The sequence below is a fragment of the Protopterus annectens genome, chromosome 5.part0 (genome assembly GCF_019279795.1).
Source record: "Protopterus annectens isolate FY-2018-M chromosome 5.part0, PAN1.0, whole genome shotgun sequence".
Classification (NCBI taxonomy): domain Eukaryota; kingdom Metazoa; phylum Chordata; order Ceratodontiformes; family Protopteridae; genus Protopterus; species Protopterus annectens.
This window is the reverse complement of record NC_056735.1, coordinates 978,001,110-978,024,225: the sequence shown is the minus strand read 5'-3', so window position 1 is coordinate 978,024,225 and position 23,116 is coordinate 978,001,110. Positions and strand designations below refer to the sequence as shown.

General features: G+C 41.3%; 1 protein-coding gene across 1 annotated transcript in view; it reads right to left on the bottom strand.

Moving 5' to 3' along the window:
• Window positions 1-23,116, bottom strand: part of PRDM15 (PR/SET domain 15) — an 852,733-nt gene that overhangs the window by 301,699 nt on the left and 527,918 nt on the right. Inside the window, exon 19 of the mRNA XM_044071950.1 lies at window positions 5,237-5,368. Coding sequence (XP_043927885.1) covers window positions 5,237-5,368 — 132 coding nt within the window. The remainder of the gene's footprint in view (window positions 1-5,236; window positions 5,369-23,116) is intronic.

Sequence of the window (23,116 nt, the reverse complement as noted above, 5' to 3'; positions counted from 1 at the left end):
TTGCCTGTACCTGTTATGGTGGTGGGTTTGTCATTTGAACCTTGCCTAAAAAAACACTATAGGGGCAGCAAGAGCCTTAGCCAGTATCCAGAATCCCAGGGGCAACAGGTGCAGGTCATCTCTGGCAAAGCATCGTGGCCTGTCGACCATGTGCAATATAAAAGGAATTTCTTATAACAATAGACACATGTTCATAGGATCATAGGAGGTTACTAGGCTAATGGCCCTGGGGCCCTTACAAGCCTAGCCAAGAGTTTATCCTAAAATGAAACCTCAGTCAGCACTTGTCACCCCTGTCAGTGAGGGACACAGATGGAACTCCTGGGAAAAATTTGTGGTTTGCATCCACTCATCAAGGTTTTGCTTGAAGAGGATCAGCGAGGTACTCTGACGTGTATGGGAAGTCTATTCCAGAGATGACGCAGCCTCTGGGAGACAAACCTGTCTCACCAGCAGGTTTTGTTGATGTCACATATTAGATTCAGACCTTTTGAGTGGGTAATACGTGAGGAGTTAGACTTGCGGATATGGAGCATCTCTAGTAGGGCAGGGTCCGAGATTGCCTTGTAGGTGAGACACAGATGATCGATTGTCTTGTAGGCGAGATACAGATGATCGATTGCCTCGTAGGCGAGATACAGATGATCACCTCAGAACAATCTGAGTGCAGTGATACTGATTAGAGCCTGTCCGCATAGGACAGGTGTTGGAGGCCATGGATTCTCTTTGTGAGTTATTTATGTGGTCTTTCCAGTTGGTGCAGATGTTTGTAGAGGTACATATTGGTCAAACGTTAGGTCACTGCCCACATAAGTTCCCAAATCCTGAACAACTGTGTCAACACTCTAAGGGTATATTGTCACTATAGTAGTTCCCTGGGATAGATTACTTCCAAACTTCCAAAAGGATACAATAATGCATTTTTTGGCATTTATTTTCAGTCCATAATTTTGGCACCAGTTATTTATTTGAGCCAAACCTTTTTTGCAGGATGGCCAAGTCATTTGAGGATTCAATGACTGCTCCTAGCATGTAGTCATCTGAAAATGTAGTCAGCCAGAGCACTCAGGTATTGGCTTTTACTTCAGAAAAGTACATGCCAAACAGGAGAGGACCCAGCACAGAACCCTGGAGGAATCCACTGGTGACTAGTCTCTTTGTGGAGGTTACTTCCCCTATGTTGATTAACAGAGTCCTATCTTTAAGCCAGTTGGCGATCCAATAGTTGACACAGCAGTTTTTTTCCACCATTTTATTGAATTTTTCTATTATGCCTGAGTAGGAATTGCGTCAAATGCTTTGGCCAGGTCGAGGTATGTGGGTGGTGTGTACCATTTTGTCTTCATTAATTGCTTTGGTTGAGATTTTCAAAAAAATCCACCAGGTAGAGGAATCATGACCTACCCGTATTAAATCCAAACTGAGACAGATCCAGTATTTGGAGGGTCTCTTTGTTCTGAATGAATAATTCCATGGTATGACTGCAGCTGTTCTCCATCTGCTTAGTACTAATCTTGTATGGAGGCTGAGACTGAACAGTGTTATTAAGAATGTGGCTAAATTGTGCTTCATGCTATTTAAGATGCATCCAGAGATATTGTCAGGATGCATCAATGCAGTATTTTTAGCTTTTCATGGCACTTTTAGGACTTGATCTTGTGCAACAGTTTGAGTCAAGCCAGTTTCAGGTGTATCTTGAGGGACTGATGGAGAGAGATAGTGGTAGAGTTACATACATGCTAATAGGGGAATTTTATTCAATAATGTCAATAATGGGTTAGAGAAGAAAGGAGTAAAGGGGAACTAAGACTTTTCTGGATCTAGCAGAGATGCCTATGGAAATTAGATGTATCATAGACAGATTTTTAAACCTCCATGGAGACATAATGGTCAAAAGATAAGGAAATATCAAGGTTGCCTAGAAACCTTGCAGCATGATGGAGGAATGTTTTGTTTATCAAAATGAATTACAGTACATTTTTGCACATTTAATTTGAGACTATTTGCCTCGCAACAATTGTTAATATAGTCTAACCTATGTTGGAGCATTTCTGAGTCAGTATGGGAATGAATAGCAATATCTAATTTGCAAACATCTGTAAACTTAAACAATCATAGGTCAGGACTACTGGGTTGAAGGTCTGGGAAAAATAACTGAAATGTGAGAGGGCCCAGCATTAAACCCTGTGGTATACTGCTGGCCATTTTGTTTTTCCTTTCAAAAGTGTATCACTTAATGCCTGTTATGAGGAATAGTGTCAAAAGCCTTGGCCAAGTCTAGATACGCTATATATACAGTGTGATTGTAATTTACTAGCTTCTGAGACTTTTACACAGAAAGTAAACAGGTTAAAGAAGTAAAGAGGCAGGATCTTGTGCCAGGAAAGTCAAACTGATAAGGGTCAAGGGTTGAGAGATTCCAGTGCCTAGAATAAAGACATAATAGGTAACACATTCCTGAAGCCAGTAAGATTAATGGGTTTACAGGTACCAGGATCTGCGGTTGGGCCACCCCTGTAAAATAACAAAAGAATGGCTGGTTTTCCAGCTTTAGGAATATAAGCTGAGGAAATGCTTAGTTTAGACAGGCTAACAATGTTAAAGAGAGGTTCATATAGGAAACATTTTGTATTGTTAATCATGCAACCTGGTACATTATCAGGACCCATGGATGACATGTTCTTAGCTTTTAAGAGGGATGAAAGAACTTGCTCCATAGTATTTGCTATGTGATTTTTGGGACTGTGAAATCTGTGGATTGTGAGTAGAGTTAAACTTGCAATAAATTTCTCAACTAAGATATTAGCTACTTCCTGTGGTCACAGTGGACAGTAAAATATGGACTACATCTGAACATTGCTCATTATCACTTCTTAATTTCTGGACATAGTTAAAGACATACAGTTATTTTGGCTTCAGTGGCTATCTTAAGTACATATTCAGCTTTGAGCGATTTGATAGTTTGCTTAAATGTGCTCTTAAGGTGGGTAGAATGAAACCGCGTATAATCATTAAGTAATTTCTTTATCTTGTTATATAATTTATTTATATGGGTAATCCATCACAGGGGATGTTGATAGTGACAATCTTATGAAAAAGCTATTTAAGTGGGAGTAGAAGTCAGAAGCATAGGTATCAGCTTTAGCAATGCCATCCTCTGGAGAAGGATTACAGCAGAACTTGATTGGCTTGCAGGACAGTAGACAATGAGATCATACCCATTCGTCACTTTCTTATTTCTCTAGTTTCATTCTTGACCACTAAGCATACAATTCCAGACAGTATAGTGAATGGATTGTTCTCTCCCAAGTGATACCCTTATGGGTTTTGTTAATTTCTTAAGGATATTTGACATGCTGAGACTGCTGCTGTCATCTGCAAGGAGGATCATGTGTTTTTTCTCTTAAGCCCTATCTACTCCCAAATACTGGCATCCAAGGGACTGGCATGCAATGGGCCAATGCAATGGTCACCATGCCTACGTGTGATGTAATCATGTTACCACTGCCTCTCCCTAGAGACCAGCACCTCTGTGTGACTGACCGTCTACACCAGGGATTCTACAACACGGTGTGTCATTAAAACATGCCCCCCCCAATGGCAAGCAAGCAGGGTAAGCCTTGTCATTCTCCTCCTCCATACCATGGTGCTGCTGGAACAGCTCAAGGTAATTATTTGAATTTGGGTCTCCTGGGACATAGTCAGGGTTTATCTTTCTCTACATCAATGGAGCTGGCTTGTTACATAACTGGTAGCAATGGGTGGGATTTCTACATCTACTGATCACAAACACTGCAAGCCTTTACTACATTTTATGTGCTATTGGATCTAATGTTTATGATACCTTAACCAGGTAGCATCTTAAAGTCAAATTTTGTTTTTCACAGTCTCTAAAAAAAGAAACAATTGGTCACTGTGCCCAAAACCAATCAGTGAGGGTTAAAACAGATACCATACCCAAGACATGCACCTTGGACCATGTAACCACTGGACCATACTCCTACAGTTATAATTTTCTTCACAGGCTTTCTAGTAAAACGTTGTCATGTATTTCTAAAACTGTAGTAGTCATTGTAACTCTAACAAACAAATGCCAAAGAGGAGAGGGCCCAACACAGAAATCTTCGAGTGATAAGGACACTCACAAAGATTCAGATGTGGTATGCTAAAAAGGACAGCTATCACTTGCACTAGTTTCCAAGTGTTCCTGGTACATTTTTTAATTCAAAAGTGTTGCTTAATTGATCAGATATGATCAAAAATTTACTTTAATGGTAACTTCTTATGCCATATGTAATTCCATTGCAAATTATGTATGAGATAAGACAGTTTCTACGTAACATATACAACAAACTGCACAATCTTAGCAATATGTTTTCTAATAGCTTCTCTTCCTTGTTCTGTACTTGACAGCCATCAGCCCCCCCATCCCCCCATCACTAACCTCTCAACTGTCCCTGATTTTTAATCAAATTTTAGCTCTGCCTCTCTTAATCCCTCCTAAAACTGATGATGTTTGGAGAAAAGGTGGTACTTTACACTTAATAAATAATGCTAATAATTACAGACTTGTTTTACTTCAGGAAATGCATATTAATTCACATTTTCTTATTTTGTCAATGCATCAGGTTAATAGTACTAATATTATAAAAGTGTCCCTGACTGTCCATGATTATTTCTGGATTTGTTCCTGATTCTGTTGAGATTTGTACCTGATTCAGTGAGAGCTAGTAATTGCAATGTGACCACCATCCAGGTAAACATGAGGGATTTTCCTGCTTATGACTCTGAACCCCTTTCCTGGTGTCTGACGTGTAAGCTCACAGACATGTGGGGCCTGCAATGCCTTTCTCTCAGAGTTTGCACATTTTGATTCAAGTTAGAAGAATGCTACTGTGGTGGTCTGGCTTGCTTGGTACACCAAAGTGCATGGCCCAAGATCATATGCTGCATGCCCTATAGTTGAAGGAGGTCACTCTATCTCGTTCCCCAAGGCAACGTGAGCCAGCAATGGATACTCAGTTCTACCCTCCGCTATTATCTCTTCCAACATATAGGTTTCTAGCTGATTCCAGGTCATCTGAGTCAGTCAGGGCTTTACATCACTGCACCAAAAAAAAAAGAATTTTCTGCGCAACTTGCTATGAGTGTATGCTTTACATACGAGGAAATATTTAACAAAATAATAATAATACAAATAAGAGCAGTCAAGTGCTTTTGTAACAAGCATCCTTACCTGTGTGCCTTTTGTAGTGCTTTAGCATGTTGACTTTCTGGGCAAATTTACGGTTGCATTCCTTACATTCGTACTCTTTGATGCCTTTATGCAGCTTCATGTGGTGCCGTAACGCATGCTTTGTCTTCATTCCTAAGAAAAATGCCATCAAAAAGCAGCATCAGTGATTCATATGGCTGCCTGCATGCAAAGGCATTCCAGACAATGACTGCTTATGTTTTTTTTACTGGGATATCCATCTGGAGAGAATCATTTCCAGCAAAAGACCAGGGAGAAATCTCAGCTACACATTCACTCTCAATTAAGATAAATATATATATATATATATATATATATATATATATATATATATATTCTTAAAATGTAAAATGCCAATGCCAATTCCATTAACACACACACATTCTTAAAAAGTAAAATGCAGGTCATTGAGCAACTAATAAACTTAGTTACTTCAGATTTCTGAAGGAGAGGCACTATACAGTGGTGCATCAAACAAAACATATCTGATCTAATACCATTGGTAAGGCAACTAATACCCTGTAGTTACACAATAATAATAGACATGTTTCACACAAAATTTTTTACATATTTTCAGTTATATTAGGACAGTCAAATTAATCAGTGAATATCACATAAGCAATCCAACAAGACCTATCATAATGTTTTAGTTATGGAACTTAATAGAAATATTATATATCCTAACAGTGACATTAAATAAGCTAAACTAGACAATACAACAGCAAATAGTTGTTTGTTTGTCTTTTCGGCTTTTGCCGGTTAGGGGTCGCCACAGTGGAACTCAGGTCCACTAATGATTGGCAGTCGATTTTTATGGTGCCGAGTTGCCAGCCCGATGCCCAACCTTCAGCGAAGGCACACCCATTCACGCATGTCTTTCGAAGGCCACTCAACCGCGGGGAGGCAGCAAATAGTAAGACAAATTATAATTACAATTAAACTGTGACCAGGAAACAAAAGCTCTATACACCCAACATGTCATTCTGCACAACGGCAGACTTACAGACAGGATAGTTTTGTAGAAGCATGATAAAAGCATTGCCAGTCAAATGCAGAGTGATTGGTAAAGAACCAAATAGCTTAGGTAAGTACCAGTTCAAATTAGTTGTAATCACCACATGGCTTCCTAATGTAGCAGAAACTATGTGCCTGATTCACATAAGTGTGATCAGAAAAAGTACAGTTGTGTAAAATCTTACCATAACAGTAGATGTTCACTGTTGCAGTATTCCTAACATAAGGGTTCTCCTGCCAAGAATAGCCCAATATCCTGCAAGTACACCAAAGCCTTTTGTATCTAATGTGTATGCTACCTGTGTAGGGCATAGGGCATAAAGGTGATGTATGGATGCACACACTCAGACATGAAAAGCACCAGGAGGAACAGAATGTCCCAAGGGGCTCAGTGGAACATGTGCATGCAGAAAGAGAAAAAAAAAAGAAAGAAGAAACTCTTGGCCAGGAGGACAAGGAGAACAGGCTGCAGCTGAGGGGAGAATGAGGAAGGCAGAGAATACTGCAATAATGAAGAGAAGGGAAATCTACTGTTATGGCAAGATTTTAAACAATTGTACTACATCCTTCTATATCGCTGTTGCAGTACTCTTAGTAAGGGAGAGTACAAAAGCTCAACAGGAAATCTGGGAGGAGGATGGCACTGCAGAATCCCCAAGAAACACATACAGGATAGCCATGCCAAAGTCAGCTGTAGTCCTGGAAATACCATCCAACTTATAATGCTTAGTGAAGGTATGGACAGAAGACCAAGTAGCAGCCTGAAGAAGTGGCATACAGACCCTTGAAAAATCACCAGAGGAAGTAACAACTCTGGTACAGTGAGCTTTTACTGCAGAGTAAAGACATTTGCCATGAAAGGAACAAAAAGAAATGGCTTTAGAAATCCAGAAAGAGATGGTGTGCTTAGAAACAGCTAAACCCAACGACCTGTGATGAAAAGAAATAAAAAGCTGCTCAAACGTGTGAATAACTTTAGTTTTATCTAAATAATGTCTGAGCTGTCTGTGCAAGTCCAAGGTGTGAAGAACCTTCTCACCGGCAGACTGCAGAGAAGGAAAATAGGAAGGCGAATGAATAGATTGATTAAGGGACAACTCATTGACCACCTTGGGCATAAAAGAAGGATTAGCACAAAGAGATACCCTGTCCCTGTGAAAAAACAAAGAAAGGAAGAACAGCCATGGGAGCCTGAAGCTCAGAAACTCTTTTGGCCAACGTGACAGTCAAAAGAAAAACAGTCTTCCAAGTACAATGTTGTAAGGAAACTGAAACAGCAGGCTAAAAAGGAGCCTGAATAAAATTTTCAGGAACAAAACTGAGGTCCCAGGAAGGCAAAATTGGCTTCCTGGGAGGCCTACTATGAAGCATGCCTTTAAGAAACTGTTTGACCTCAAATCTGGAGGCCAGAGTAGGACTCAAGGGCAGACAAGCAGAAATTGGTGATAGGTTAGTTTTAACTGAAGAATATGCCAAGCTAGCATGGAGCAGACCACACAAATAGAGAGGACCAGAAGAACCTCCACAGACAGAGGATCCTGATAGCAAGAGAGGCACCAGACAGTAAATCTCTTCCATTTGGACAAATGTGATTTCCTGGTAGTGGGCTCCCGGGCCTCCTGCAGGACCCAAACATGTCCTCAGAAAACAGGTGCCTAAAAGGGATCAGAACCCTATCATCTCAGCATCAGATGAAGAGTGGGCAGGTGAGGGTGGATAAAACACACTTTGTCTTGTGTGAGAAGGTCCATCTGGTGAGGTAACTTGTGGTGACTGCCTCTGGTCAAGTGAGAATGAAGGGGGAACCAATGCCATCTGGGCCAAAAGGCTGTCACTAACAAGATTTTGGGAGAGTCCTGCCTGAACTTGTGCAAGACTTGGAAGCAGAGGAAGGGGAGGGGAGGGAAGGAAAACATAAACATCACCTACCAAGGAAAAGGCATGGCATCCACTTTCCAAGCCAGAGGATTTGGGACTATGGACGAGAAAAGAGGAAGTTGTCTGCTCAGAGAAGAGGCAAAAAAAATCTACCTGAAGAATACCCCACCGATGGACAATGTCCACTGGTTCATAGGTGTGTAGTAGGCTAAAGTCCCTGGAGCCTATATAAGCCTAGCCCAAGAACATTCCCTGGCATCATGCCACCTAAAGTTAGTTCCCAGTGCCCCTGTCAAGCAAGGCCACTGAAGTGATCCCCGGGGTGAACTTCCTATTGCCCATCCACTCGTCAAGATTTGTCTTAAAGAGGGGCAGTGAAGTGCTCTGCTTGATGTAAATGGGAAGTTTGTTCCAGAGTATGGGAAATCTCTGGGTTAGGAAACTATCCCTCCAGCATGTTCTGTTTATTGTGGTAATGAAGTTTAGGTCCCTGGAGCATGTGGCACGGAGGAATTGGGATTTCTTTAGGTGTAGCATATCTAGCAGCTCTGGGTCAGACATGGCTTCATAGGTCAAGCAGAGATTGCCTCTAAGTAGGCGATAAGAGATAAAGTATATCTGGAGGTTTTTGAGTCTGTCCATATAGGGCATGTGTCTAAGACCTAAGATCCTCTTAGTGAGGTATTTTTGTGGCCTTTCCAGTTGTTGTAGGTTTCTAGTGAGGTACATACCAAATGGGGCGTTGTATTCTATAATAGGTCTAATGAGGGATGAGTAGAGAGGGATTATGACCTCTTTCTTCCTGGATGAGAAAAGTACAGTTGTGTACACTTACCATAAATGTAGATGTTCGAGTGTATTCACTGTTACAGTCATTACACTTGGGTTATCCTGCTGGCAGGCTACCCTCAGTCGGCCTGAATTCCAAAGTCTAGGTCCGGCATTGGTTGCTGTCACCTCTTCCCTGACGTCAGTGCGCCAGGGGCATTAAAAGATGCAGTCGACACCATTTTCTTCAGTTTTTCTTGCCCCAGATGTCAGGTGCCCCCAAAAGGGTAGGCTAAAAATATGCCAATAAAACATGCATGCACCAAAATATATAATACCTTCATCTACAAGCAAATACACCACATAGGTTGTATAGATTAGAGAAGTGCAGACAAGTTGCAGCAAAAATATGGGGGATGGAGGGTGGGTAACCTGGACTGCAACAGTGAATACACTCGAACATCTACATTTATGGTAAGTGTACACAACTGTACTATATTCTTCGTGTTTCATTGTTGCATTCATTACACTTGGGTTGAATCCCAAAGCTATGGTTGGGAGGCTGGAGCTAAATAGCATTAGTAGCGGCTATGAGGCCCTGCAGAACTGCAGTGGCAAAACCTGCCCTGGATTTAGAGTAGAGTGGTAAATGATAGTGCTTTGCAAAGGTGTGCACTGAACTCCAGGTAGCAGCCTCTAAAATGTCTTTGGTTGGTACTCCCCTGAGGAAGGCTGCTGAAGTGGCTGCTGCTCTGGTTGAATGTGGCCTAATGCCCTTAGGCACTGGCTTGCCATTTTGTGAATAGCAGAAATGAATGCAGTGGCCTATCTACTTTGAAATAGTCTGCTTTGAGATAGCCTTTCCTTGTGATCCTGCAGCATATGCCACTAGTAGTTGTTCTGTCTTTCTGAAAGCTTTGGTTCTGTCCAAGTAGAAGCGTAGCTCTCTATGTATGTCCAAAGAATGCAGAATTCTCCCCCCCCCTTATTCTGTGGGTTTGGATAAAAAGTAGGCAGATGAATAGTTTGGTTAAGGGCCACACTGGACACTACCTTAGGCATAAATGTCGGGTTTGTCCTCAGAGAAACCGTGTCTGGATAAAAAATGATAAAAGGTTCCACAGCCATGAGTGCCTGTAGCTCTGAGACTCATCTTGAGAGGTTATTGCTAGGAGCAGAGCTGTTTTCCAAGATAAAAACTTTATATCAGCTGTAGCAGCTGGCTCAAAAGGAGGCAGGGTAAGTTTTTCCAAAACACAATTGAGGTCCCATGCTGGTATTGGTGATCTCCTTGAAGGCCTTAAGTTTTTGGCTCCTCTGAGGTACTGCCTTAACAAGGGATGAGAAAAGATTGGTGGCTCTGTATTGTAATGAGCCGAAATGGCAGAGGCATGAATTTTAATTAATGAAAAGGATAGGCCTTTGTCCAGCATCTCAGTTAAGTATTGCAAAATCTGAGGAATATTTGGTACAGCTGTGTCAATTCCTTGTGCCTGGTTCCAAGCACAGAATCTCTTCCATTTTCCAGCATAAGATTTTCTGGTACTGGGCCTTCTGGCCTCCAAAATGACATCCATTACAGCTTTAGTGAGGGTTGCGTTTTGTATCACTACATTATCTGCCATGCTGCCAGATTTAAGGTCTTTAGTTGGCTGTGCAGGATCTGATTGTTTTGTCGGGATAGTAGATAAGGTATTTGAGGCAAGGTCCAAGCCGGGCATTGAGACAAGTTCCTTAGGATTGGATACGAGTGCTGATGGGGGGCCAGTCTGGGGCAATCAGAATCATATTTGGCTTCTCTTGTCTGACCTTTAAGAGTACCTTGGGGAGGAGAGGCAGTGGAGGAAAGGCATATACTGCTAAGCTTTTCCAGCTGAAAATAGGGTGTCCACTTTCCATGCTTGTCTGTGATAAGTCCTTGTGCAGAATCTTTTTAGTTGTTAGTTGTGAGGAGAGGCAAACAGATCTATATCCGGGCATCCCCATTTCCTTGTTATCATGCTGAAGACTTGTGGATCCAATTTCCACTCGTGGGGATCCATGAGGTTTCTGCTTAGTTCATCTGCCAGAGTATTTATCTTTCCTGGCAGGAATTGTACCTGCAGATGTACTTGGTAAGTCAATGCTGTGTCCCATAAAGTCATGGCTAGTCTGCAAAGGGGGTAAGAATGAGTGCCTCCTTGCTTGTTTATATACCACATGACCGTGGTGTTGTCTGTCTTTATCAGTAGCTGTCCCGGATGAAGTAGGTCTTTGAAGGCTGTCAGGGCATACTGAACAGCTAGCATCTCTTTTTGATTGATATGTAGGTGCATTTAGTTTACGGACCATGTGCCTTGAATACATCTTCCTGTCATGTGGGCCCCCAGGCATTATCTGATGCATCCATTGTTAATGTCTGCCTGGCTGGGGGTAAAGTGAATGGCTATCCCTTGTTCTGATGACAAGCCTTCGCCCAATAATGAAACTCCTGTTGCAGGCAGGGAATGAGGGTAATTATTGTTTCCAGGCTGTGGCAATGTTGAGTCCAAACACTTTCTAGGTACCACTGACGTTTCCTCATATGCAGTCTCGCATATGGAATTAGTGGAATGCAGGATGCCATGAAGCCCAAAGCCTGCAGAATTTTTCTTGCAGATAACTGGGCCTTTGTTGTCAACAGGTTGAAATAGGTAGTCAGTTGCCTTTGTTTGTCTGGCGTGAGACAAGCCGTCTGGGCAGCTGTATTTAAGCTTTCACCCAGGAATATTTTCTCTTGAGGGGGTACTAGTTTTGATTTCTTTTTGCTGACTGTGTACCCTAGGCCTGTTAGAAATCTCTTTACAAATGCCAGATGCTGTAGTAGAATGTCCTTGTTCTCTGCTTGAATGAGGCAGTCGTCCAAGTAAGGATATATTTGTATTCCTCTTTGTCTGCAGAATGCAATCACTGGTGCCAGGCACTTTGTGAAGACCCTGAGCGCAGTAGATAAGCCAAAGGGCAGTGCAGAGAATTGGTAATGCATTGAGCCAGCTTTGAATCTGAGGTATCTTCTGCATGTTTGTCTGATTGGGACATGCAGGTATGCCTCTTTTAGGTCTAAAGTCACAAGCCAAGCCTTCTTGTCCAGCATGGGCAGAAGTTGCTGTAGAGTCAACATTTTGAATTTTGGTATATCCAGAAATGATTTTTGAATAGATAGGTCCAGTACTGGTCTCCAGGTCTTGTCCTTTCTTGGTACCAAGAACAGTCTTGAATAAAATCCTTGTTCCTGCTCTTGCTCTGGTACTTGTTGAATGGCCCTCGTGTCCATGAGGGATGAAACTTGCTTTTGTGCCTCTGCCCATTGATGTTTTGGCAGGTCTGGCCAACAGTTTGTCCTTGGCAGAGTATGGAAGTGAAACTTGTAGCCCTGTGACACTACGTCTAGGACCATTTCTCCTGGGTTATTATGTGCCAGTTTTGAGAAAAAAGTGCTAGTTTTCCCCCTAAAGGTGCTGCCAGAAGATAAGTGCTTGGTGCAGGCAGGGGGAAGTCATTGGGACTGTTTCCTGTATGGCTGTGATTTGTCTTCTCCACTTTTGGAGGTAGAAGCACCCCATTGTTTAGACATGTATGAACCTTGGGGCTGGGATCTGCCTCTTGGGCATCTGTATCTGACACTGGAAAGGACCAATTCTTTGTAGGCCAGTGTCTGCTAAATCTTGGAGGCTGAACCTGTAAGAAATCCTTAACCGTTTGCATAGATTTAGCTTTGTCCTCCATTTTCTTTAACACCTCTTCTGCTTTAACACCAAACAAAGTATCATGCTGTAATGGGGCATCTAATAATTTTGCTTTGACATGATCAGGCAGACTTTGTTCCTTTAACCAAGCATGCCTCCTGATGACAGAACCCGTAACAGCGGCTCTGCAGGAGGCCTCCAAAGAATCAAAACCACATTGCAAAGTATACTTTCCTACTTGTTCAGCTGCATGCAATAAATCCTGAATTTCTTAGTTTTCTGCACATTCAGAATTTGTCAACATTTTCTGTTTAAGCAGTTACATAATATATTGTTGATATTTGAGCATAAGAAACTGACAATTTAAAGCCCTTACAGCCAAGGTAGCGGAAGTGTAACTCTTTTTTCCCCATCTGTCCAATGCCCTAGAATCCCTGTCAGAGGGGGTAGGGTTTTCTGCAGTGGAAGCTTTGACCCCTTTGGGACCCTGAGAGATAGTTTTTGGGTCAGCAGCAGGGTTTTTGAAAAGGAATTTATGAGAGTCAGGAACCCTGTAGTACCTGTCCAGCTTAACAGGAGCTGGAGGTAAGGAGTCAGGGGTCAGACTGGACTCTGAAAATACATCATCAACAATGTCTAACACAGGTGGAATAGATAGGGGCCTATGTTGAGGTAGTAAAAGGAAGTCTCTGAGCCTTTTCTTAGATTCTGAAAAATCTTGGCTCTCCCAGTGGAAATGCTCCCTCATGGTATGCAAGGTTTCCCTAAAAGAGTAAGCCTCAGGAGGAGAGGCTGAAGGGATAGATTCTTCAGCATCAGAATCCTCATAGGGAGGAAGAGAGTATTCCTGATCAGAAGAGGAATCAGATGAAATGAAAACCTGATCTGAAAATTCATATTCTGTCTCTTGCCTAGGCCATTTATCAGGAGGGGGATGGGAACACCTGATCAAAGTAATTAAGTCTTCAGCCATTTTGAGCATCTGTTTTTTGGGCATGGAGGCCTGTCCACGAGGCTGTTGTACTTGTTTTTTTGTCTTTAAGGGTGCTTTAGAATTTGCCTTTGAAGCTGAAGTCGTTTTAATGTATAATTGAGTTGGTCTGAAAACACCCTCAGAAGCCGATGCCTGCTCAGCGGCTCCGGACCCATCTGAGGGAATAGTCTCTGAAGGACCAATACCTTGAGCCTCCAGTGGCCTAAGCGACTCCATGTGGGAGTCGGTAGCGGCCTGCGGGTCTAAAGTAGCGGGCGTCAGGAGCTGCGAAGGCGCCTCACTGAGAACTGGCGACTGGCTTAGAAGAAGCCTCGTTGTTGGTTTTGGACCTCAGATGCCTGTCCTTTTCTTTTTCTTTGTGTTTCTTGTGAATTCCAGTAGTCGGATGGTTATCTGATGACATTGTATAATGAAATCTTCTGCCAAAATAGTGTAATGCAAAATCGTACCGATGCTTAATAGTGCGTTGGTTAAATCTAGCAAAAAAACGACAACTAGCAACGCCGTGGTCAGGGCCTAGGCAAGGAATACAGTAAGAATGAAAGTCCTTATGAGGTATTTGCTTCCCACAAGAAATACAATTATTAACTTTTTCTGACATCGGTCTGGAGCAAGAAAAAAGTTTCCCCAACGGGGTACTTAGCTTTTAATGAAGACTTCGGATCTGAAATTCGAACACGAAAATCTCAGGAGTCGGTCGACCGGCACTTGCGAACTGCTTATGCTTCGGGCACCGCACGGCAAGAAAGACTGAAGAAAATGACGTTAGCTGCATCTTTTATACCCTTGGCACACTGACGTCAGGGAAGAGGCGACAGAAACCGACGCCGGACCTAGACTTTGGAATTCAGGCCGACTGAGGGTAGCCTGCCAGCAGGATAACCCAAGTGTAATGACTGCAACAGTGAAACACGAAGAACATCTTCAATAAAAATAGGAAGAACAAGTACAAGCTGCCAAAGGTTGTAAAAAGCAGGTTTAATCCAGACGCACTGAACAATGAACACTCCAACACAGTAGCACCAAATTCACCAATGACCTAGGTTTCGTCCCAAGGAAATGACTTCATCAGATTGGTGAAAAGGTACTGCCTATATATATACAAACAGGTAAAACTAATTAAACAATTAAACTCTGTCAATTCTGTTTAAAAAGGTACTACCACAATTGAACCCCCTTCCCCATTAAAAAAAAAAAAACATTTTCTCTAAAAATGTATACAACATCCCTATTCTGTTCTTAGATGTTACACTGTTGTAATTTTAAATTGATTTGCCCTTAATATCTAAGACTGTAAAGGTGTGTGTATACCAACATAATTCAACACTGTACCCATTGTACACTAAATCTTAATTTCCTTATATAATAAAAATTCTTTCTTATGTAATAATATATGGGTTCTATATAATATTTACTAAGCATTCAAAATATGTCATATTTGTATATCTAAAGGATATACAGCTGATGCTGTTGTATACCCATATCCAAATATACAAAAAATATATATAATTATTGTACTACATGCTGGTCCTTACACTCAAAATACCTAATCAAATCAACTAAATATTCTGAAGGTTTTTTAACCTAAGCCAAGGTTTAATTGAAAGACACTCATTTAAACCTGGATAATGGTTTGCATCAAGCCTAAGCTGCCACATAAGCTCACTCGTATCTAAATGGTACTGTGTTGTTCTTCCTTGTAGGTCAAAACCTACCTGTTGGACCACACAAAATTTAAAGTTATGTCCTTCATTGGTCATAACATGTCTTGCCAGGGCATTTGTGGGTTTTTGATGTTTTATATCAAGAATATGTTCTTTTATTCTATCCCTAAACCTTCTACAGGTTTTGCCCACATAAAACGCCCTGCACGAATCACACATTGCAACGTACACTAAATTTTTGCTGTAGCAATCAAAATGACCATTTATATGTATGTCACTTTCATTAATAGAAAGTGTGTGTCCTGATATATATATATATTTACAAGTAGTGCATCCACCACACTTGTAATTCCCCTTGTTCTTATAACTAGTGGGCGTTGTGTCCGCCATACTTCTCTCAAAAATATCCTTTAATGACAAATCTTTCCTATATACAAACTTAGGCTTGTATGCAAAAATCTTCGGTTCCACCTTATTTTTATGAAATGTCTCCCAATATTTCATAACTATATTCACAATAAACTCGGAATCCATGTTATAGTTTAGAATATACAAAATAGTATCACTCCCATAGGTGTTTGCTTCCCTGTTACCAGTGACATACCCAAATTGGTCTAAATTAGATGTAATTATTGGAACTATTACCTTGTTACTTCTTTTAAATATAATCTCATTTTTAAGATCTGAACACAGTGTGTTAGGGTAACCTCTGTTTAAAAACATTTTTGTGACAAAGTCTAATTCCTTCTCAAATTCTACTTTATCACTTACCATACGTGCAACCCTTACCATCTGCCCTTTTACTATGGCTTTTTTTTGATGTGGTGGGTGCCAACTATCAAAATGAAGGTAAGAGTTGGAAAAGGTGGACTTTCTAAAAATGTTCGATCTAACCTTGCCTTCTTGTTCATCATATGTTAAACTCACATCCAAATAATCTATCTTGTGAGTATTAACCTGATGTGTAAACTTTAAGAACCAAATTGTGTTGTTAATATAATCAAGGAAATTGTCCAATATAAGTTTTTCTCCAGTCCAAATTATAAAAATATCGTCCAAAAATCTTAAATACAAATGGATAAATGGACTGTATTCATTTGTATGTACATACTTTCTTTCCCAATGGGCCATAATATAATTGGCGTATGTGGGGGCACAAGCTGCCCCCATAGCTACGCCAAAAGACTGTTTGAAGTAAAGGCCATCAAAATACAAGTAGTTGTTCCTTAATACTATGTCCATTAATCTAACATATGTATTGATTTCGTCCTGTTCATAGACCCCAGTTACACCTAGTTGTTCCTCTAACCATTCCAATCCTGTATCGTGTGGAATCACACTAAAAAGGTTACATACATCTATGGTAACGAAATAAAAGTCCTTAGGTATGATACAATGCTTTATACTTTCCAAAAAGTGCCATGAATCCTTTACTAAGTAGGGTGTCACTCCTAAGCCTTTCTTTAATTTCTCATCCAAAAACTGACTAACAAAGCTAACTTTGCTACGTTTTCCGTCCACTATAGGTCTAAATTTCACATTGTTAAGACCCTTGTGAATTTTTGGTATACCAAATATGGCACTCACTACAGGGTACTGATTTAACATAAATTGGTACTCACTCTCAGTTACCTCTCCTTGGTATAACATGTCATCCAAGGCCATATCTATCTTCTGATATGCTATGTGTATTTCATTAAGGCTAACTTCACTATAGTTATCTTGTAATAACATAGACATCATAATACTATTATAATCATACTTGTTTGTGACCACTACACCATTGCCCTTATCGGGTTTCATAATACGTATACTGTTTTTGCTTTTAATAATTAGAATATCTATTTCTTCCCTGGTTAAATTACCTTTATCTAAATGCTCTCCGTATCGATAGTGTTCCCTAAAGTCATTTTCACATAAACCTTCAAAAATAGAAACTGAGTGATTCATACAGGGGTTAAATACACTATGTTTTTTCAAAAACCTTCCATCTCTTACATACCCAATATCACTGGGATCCATTTCAATGTTAAATTTTAGATTCATTTTACGAGTAAATAATTTTAAATCAATAAGTGAGTTAACAATATTCCCCCTTCTACTTGGTACAAAATTAAATCCTTTAGAAAAAAAGTTTGCATGTTTTGTACCAATTTCCATGTTTGAGTAATTATACACTTTAAAGTCTTTGCTACAATTGTAAATTACTTTAGGGTTACTTAACACACCCTCACTCTGTACCGAAATAACAGAGATACTGTTCCCCTGAGCTATTTCTTCGTAAAAATTCACTATATCAGAATCATTATTTATGTTTCTGTCCATTAAATCCTTTTCTATATGTGAAGGTGTTTCTACCAGATTTAAATATAAAACATCAACATTCTCCGTTTGCATTGTTTCACTATGAACAGACGTATTAAGAACATTTGAGTCATTGTTCACTGTTTCCCCTGACACATTATCCTTTATAGTTTTTACTTGAACATTAATGTCCTCACCTACCAAATATGGACTAATATTTATTATGTCACAATCGCTAGAATTACAGGCTTCTAAGTGTATATATCCATCCTCGCTTGATTTTACACCTTTTACATTTGCATCCTGAATATTGGGCCCTTCATCTACTGTATATGTACTTAAATTCATTAATTCTGTATCACATGAATGAAAAATGTCAGTGATTCCATTAATCTTATTCTTAAAAATGTATGCCCTGCTACATGATACGTTCATATTGCCCATTTGGTCGCACAACAAATTAGAACAGTTCCCCCCATAAATTACATCGACTAGTGAACTATCACTACCAATATTTGCATGATGAGTAACAACGTTGGAATCACACTCGTTTGGCTTAAACCTTTGAGTTAATTTCACGAAGAACATCCTTTTGTAATGAGATGTGCCACATAAAAGGACTTTCTGACTACAGTGGCAATGTGGTTATCAAAGGAGAGGTTGCTGTCAACCTGTGTCCCCAGGTATCTTATCACACCTTCTGTGTTTAGTGGGCTACCATGTGGTAGTTCACGCGCACCGAATTTTTCCCAAAGGGAATGAAAATGCACTTTTTGGCATTGAGCTTAAGGCCATGGTTCTGGCATCAGTCATTGGTGTCAGTGAGGCCTTTTTGTAGAATGTCTACATCAGTTGGAGAATCAATAATGGCTCCCAGTTTGCAATCATCTGCAAACATGGTCAGCCAGAGTCCTTTGTGTTGACTTGAACTTCAGACAAGTAGATGCCAAACAGGAGAGGACCTAGGACCGATCCCTGTGGGACACCACTTGCAACTGGGCAGTAGTCAGATTTGGAGTCTGTTACTTTCACAGTGTGGATTCTATTAGTGAGCCCGTTGGCAGCCTATCTTATGACATTGGGGCTTATGCCTAGTTTAGTGAGTCTATCTATGATTCCTGAGTGAGGGATGGTGTCGAAGGCCTTGGCAAGATCTAGGTAGGCTGTGTGAACTGCCTTGCCCTCATCCACAGCTCTGGTGACACTCAAAGAAGTCTATCAGCTGGATATACTTTTCACACACCCAAACTGAGTGGGGTCCAGAGTTTGGAGATTCCCTATGTCCTTATTTATAAGGTCCATGAAGAGGCACTCCATAGCCTTAGATATCAGACTCGTCAGACTAATGGGGTGGTAGTTCCCAGGGTCTGTAGTCGCTCCCACTTTGTGAAGTGGGATGACCGTATCAGTGCGCCATTCGGTAGGAACAAAGCCTGACATGAGGCTGTGATTAAATAGAGTACTCCGGTGTGGTGCCAATTCACTTTGTAATTCATGTAGAACACAGCCAGGGATATTATCATGTCCCATGGAAGCTGTACTCTTGGCTTTGGATAGTGTGGTTTTTACCTGTGTAGCTGTGATAATGAGGACATGGCATTCCTCAGGTATTGTGATAGGTCCTTTAGGGAGTGAAAGGGGGGTAAAGTTCGCACTGAACCTGTCGGCCAATATGTTGGCAGTTATCAGTTGTTTCTGTATCTGTATTGCCATTGTGCTGTAACTCAGAGCAGATCTAAGTATTGCCATGTAGATTCTTGAAATAACTATAGAATGCCTTGTGGTTGTCTTTAGAATCTTCAGCAATTTTGTTTTCGTAGCTAGTTTTAGAGGATTTGATAATGGATCTCAGTTTTTTGCTGAGGCTAACAAGGGAGTTTTGCCAGTCTTGGGAATTCTCCCTTTTCTGGAACAGTTTTTTCCTTCTGTTGTAGAGTTTGTTTATGGTGGGGGACCAACAGATTGGCTTCCTTTTTTTGGAAGAGAGCATCTTAGTTCTGTCTGGTATGGCCAGTTCCATGCACTTGTGTATGTGCTCATACAGTGGATTGGTGTATGATTCAGCAGTCATACACCTATTTTCCACTTACATGGTTATCATGAAGTTAGCCACCTCTGTTTTTAGAAGCCCAAAATTGGCTTTGGCAAAGTTATTTACGGTGGTTTATTTTTGGGGGGTGGTGAGGGTGGGATGTGGATATCCATGGTGATTCGCTTGTGGTCAGATCTGACCAGGGAGGAGTTGATTAATGGTGTAGAGCAACAGTCACCCATGTTAGTAATGACCAGGTCAAGGATGTTTCTACCCCTGGTGGGGGTAAGAATGAGTTGGTCCAGGGCATTGTAATTAATGAATTCCAGAAAACTTTGCGCAAGTGTGTTGGTACATGAGTAATTTTCCCAGTTAACGAAGGGGTAGTTAAAGTCTCCCAGTATAAAGGTATTGGCTTGTACCCTAATATTTTCCAGTGTGTTTAGGAATGTGGAGTGGAAGTCTTCGGACATGGTGGGGATCTATAGCAGGCTACAACCTGGATTGCAGTTTTACCCAGTGTTAGTATCACTGATGCATTATGTTGGGCTACTAGTCTGGAGGTGTGTATATCCTTTACGAATATGGAGATACCACCACCTTTAGTGCTTCAGTCTAGGTTTAGGGGCCGAAAGGTGTGGTATGAATTATAGCCTGGTAGTGCTGGGGTGCTCTCCGGAGCCTTGAACCAGGTCTCAGTCACTGCACAGATGTCGATGCTCTACATTTTAAGGAGTGCTTCGAGTGAGTGCATTTTGAGATTTAGACTTCTAGCGTTGAGTAGCATAACCCACAGATTTCGTTTGCTTGAAGCTGTTATGGTGGTAATTTGGTCTTCAGGACATTGCCTAAAAAAGGCACTATAGGGGTGGCAAGAGCCTTGGCCAGTATCCGGAATCCCTGGGGTGACAGGTGCAGGCCATCTCTGGGGAAGCATCGAGGTCTGTCGATCATGTCATCTCAGGCAGATACTGGATCCTCTTAGAATGACACCAGAAAAGTACAGTTGTGTACACTTACCATAAATGTAGATGTTCAAGTGTATTCACTGTTGCAGTCATTACATTTGGGTAATCTGCTGGCAGGTTGCCCTCAGTTGGCCTGAATAACAAATTCTTGGATCCTGCGTCGGTTGCTGTCTCCTTTTCCATGACGTCAGGTCATCAGGGGGTATAAAATATGCAGCCTATGCCATTTTATTCAGTTTTTCTTGCCCCAGATGTCAGGTGTCCCCCAAATGGGGAGCAAATATATATATATAAATAAACAGAAATATATATGTAAATGCACTTTTAGCAACATAAACTTTACCTTCATCTAAAAGCAAATACACCACAAAGGCTTTTGTGTATAGTGAAGGAAAGAAAAAGTACAGAAAGGGGGATGGTGGGTGGGTGGGTAACCCGGACTGCAACAGTGAATACACTCGAACATCTACATTTATGGTTAAGTGTACACAACTGTACTATGTTCTTTGTGTTTCACTGTTGCAGTCATTACATTTGGGTAGAATCCCAAAGCTATGGATGGGAGGATGGAACTAAACCGCATTAGGAGTGGCTATAAGGCACTGCAGAACTGCAGTGGTAAAGCCTGCTCTGGATTTGGAGAAGAGAGGCAAATGATAATGCTTTGTGATGGTATGAACAGAGCTCCAAGTAGCAGCTTCTAGAATGTCTTTGGTTGGAACCCCTCTCAGAAAAGCTGCTGAGGTAGAGTCAGCCCTGGTGGAATGAGATCTAATCCCCTTGGGTACAGGTTTTACCATGGTGCAGGTAGCAGAAATGAATGCAGTGGCTTACCCACTTAGAAATAGTCTGCTTTGATACAGCCTTCCCCTCTGACCCTGCAGCAAATGTTACCAGTAGTTGCTCAGACTTTCTTAGAGATTTGGTCCTGTTTAAGTAAGTAGAATCTTAGTTGTCTGTGCACGTCCAATGAATGTAGAATCCACTCCCCCTTGTTCTGTGGATTTGGGTAAAAAGTTGGCAGGTGAATTGTCTGGTTAAGAGCCACACTGGATACCACCTTAGGCATAAAAGACGGATTGGTCCTGAGGGACACCCTGTCCGGGTAAAATGTAATATAAGGCTCCACAACCATGAGAACCTGTAGTTCTGAAACCCTTCTTGCTGAAGTGACTGCCAAGAGAAAAGCTGTTTTCAAAGATAGAAATTTTATATCCACAGTAGCTACTGGTTCAAAAGGAGGCAGGGTGAGTTTTTCCAGCACAAAATTGAGGTCCCAAGCAGGAGTTTGTGATCTTCTGGGAGGCCTTAAAATTTTGGCCCCTCCAAGATACTGTTTAAGCAGAGGATGAGAAAAGAGGGGAAGCTCAGTGTTGTAATGAGCCGAGATGGCAGAGGCATGGATTTTTATTGAAGAAAAAGATAGGCCCTTGTCAAGCATCTCAGTCAAATATTGTAAAATCTGAGGAGTATTGGGCTTTGCTGTCTGTTCCTTGTGCTTGGTTCCAAGGACAGAATCTCTTCCATTTATCAGCATAAGATTTTCTAGTACTAGGCCTTCTGGCTTCCAAAATGACATCCATCACAGATTTACTGAGCGGTGTTGTTTGAATAATTAAATGATCATCCATGCTGCAAGGTTCAGAGTTTGGAGCTGAGTATGCAGAATTTGATTGTTCTGCTGAGACAGTAGATGCAGAATTTGAGGCAAGTACCAAGGGGGAAGTTGAGACATATTCCTTAGAAGTGGGTACCAGGGTTGTTGAGGCCAGTCTGGAGCAACTAGGATCATTTTTGTTTTTTTCCTGTCTGACTTTTACTAAGACCTTGGAGAGAAGAGGCAGAGGGGGAAAGGCATAGACTGATAGGTTTTTCCAACTGAAGGATAGGGCATCCACTTTCCATGCTTTTTTGTGATAAATTCTTGTGCAGAATTTGTCAGCCGATAATTTTGGGGGGAGGCAAATAGATCTATATCTGGGCTTCCCCATTTCCGTGTTAACATGCCGAAGATTTGTGGATCCAGTTTCCATTCGTGTGGGTCCATAAGACTTCTGCTTAGGTCGTCTGCCAGAGTATTTTGTTTTCCTGGCAGGAATTGAGCTTGAAGATGTATATGGTAAGTCAAAGCTGTATTCCACAATGCCATGGCTAGTCTGCAAAGGGGCAGGAATGTGTACCCCACTGCTTGTTTATGTACCACATAACCGTGGTGTTGTCTGTCTTTATCAGTAGTTGTCTTGGATGAAGTAAGTCCTTGAAGGCTGTCAGAGCATTCTGAACAGCTAGCATCTCTTTCTGGTTGATATGCAGATGCATTTGTTTTGGGCTCCATTTGCCCTGAATGCATCTCCCCGCCAGGTGGGCCCCCCAAGCATAGTCTGATGCGTCTGTAGTTAGGGTTTGGGTGGCAGGGGGTAGGAGTGAATGACAGTCCCTTGTTTTGGTGACATATCTCTGCCCACCAAAGGAACTCCTGTTGTAGGCAGGGAATAAGAGAAATCATTGTTTCCAGACTGTGACAATGTTGGCTCCA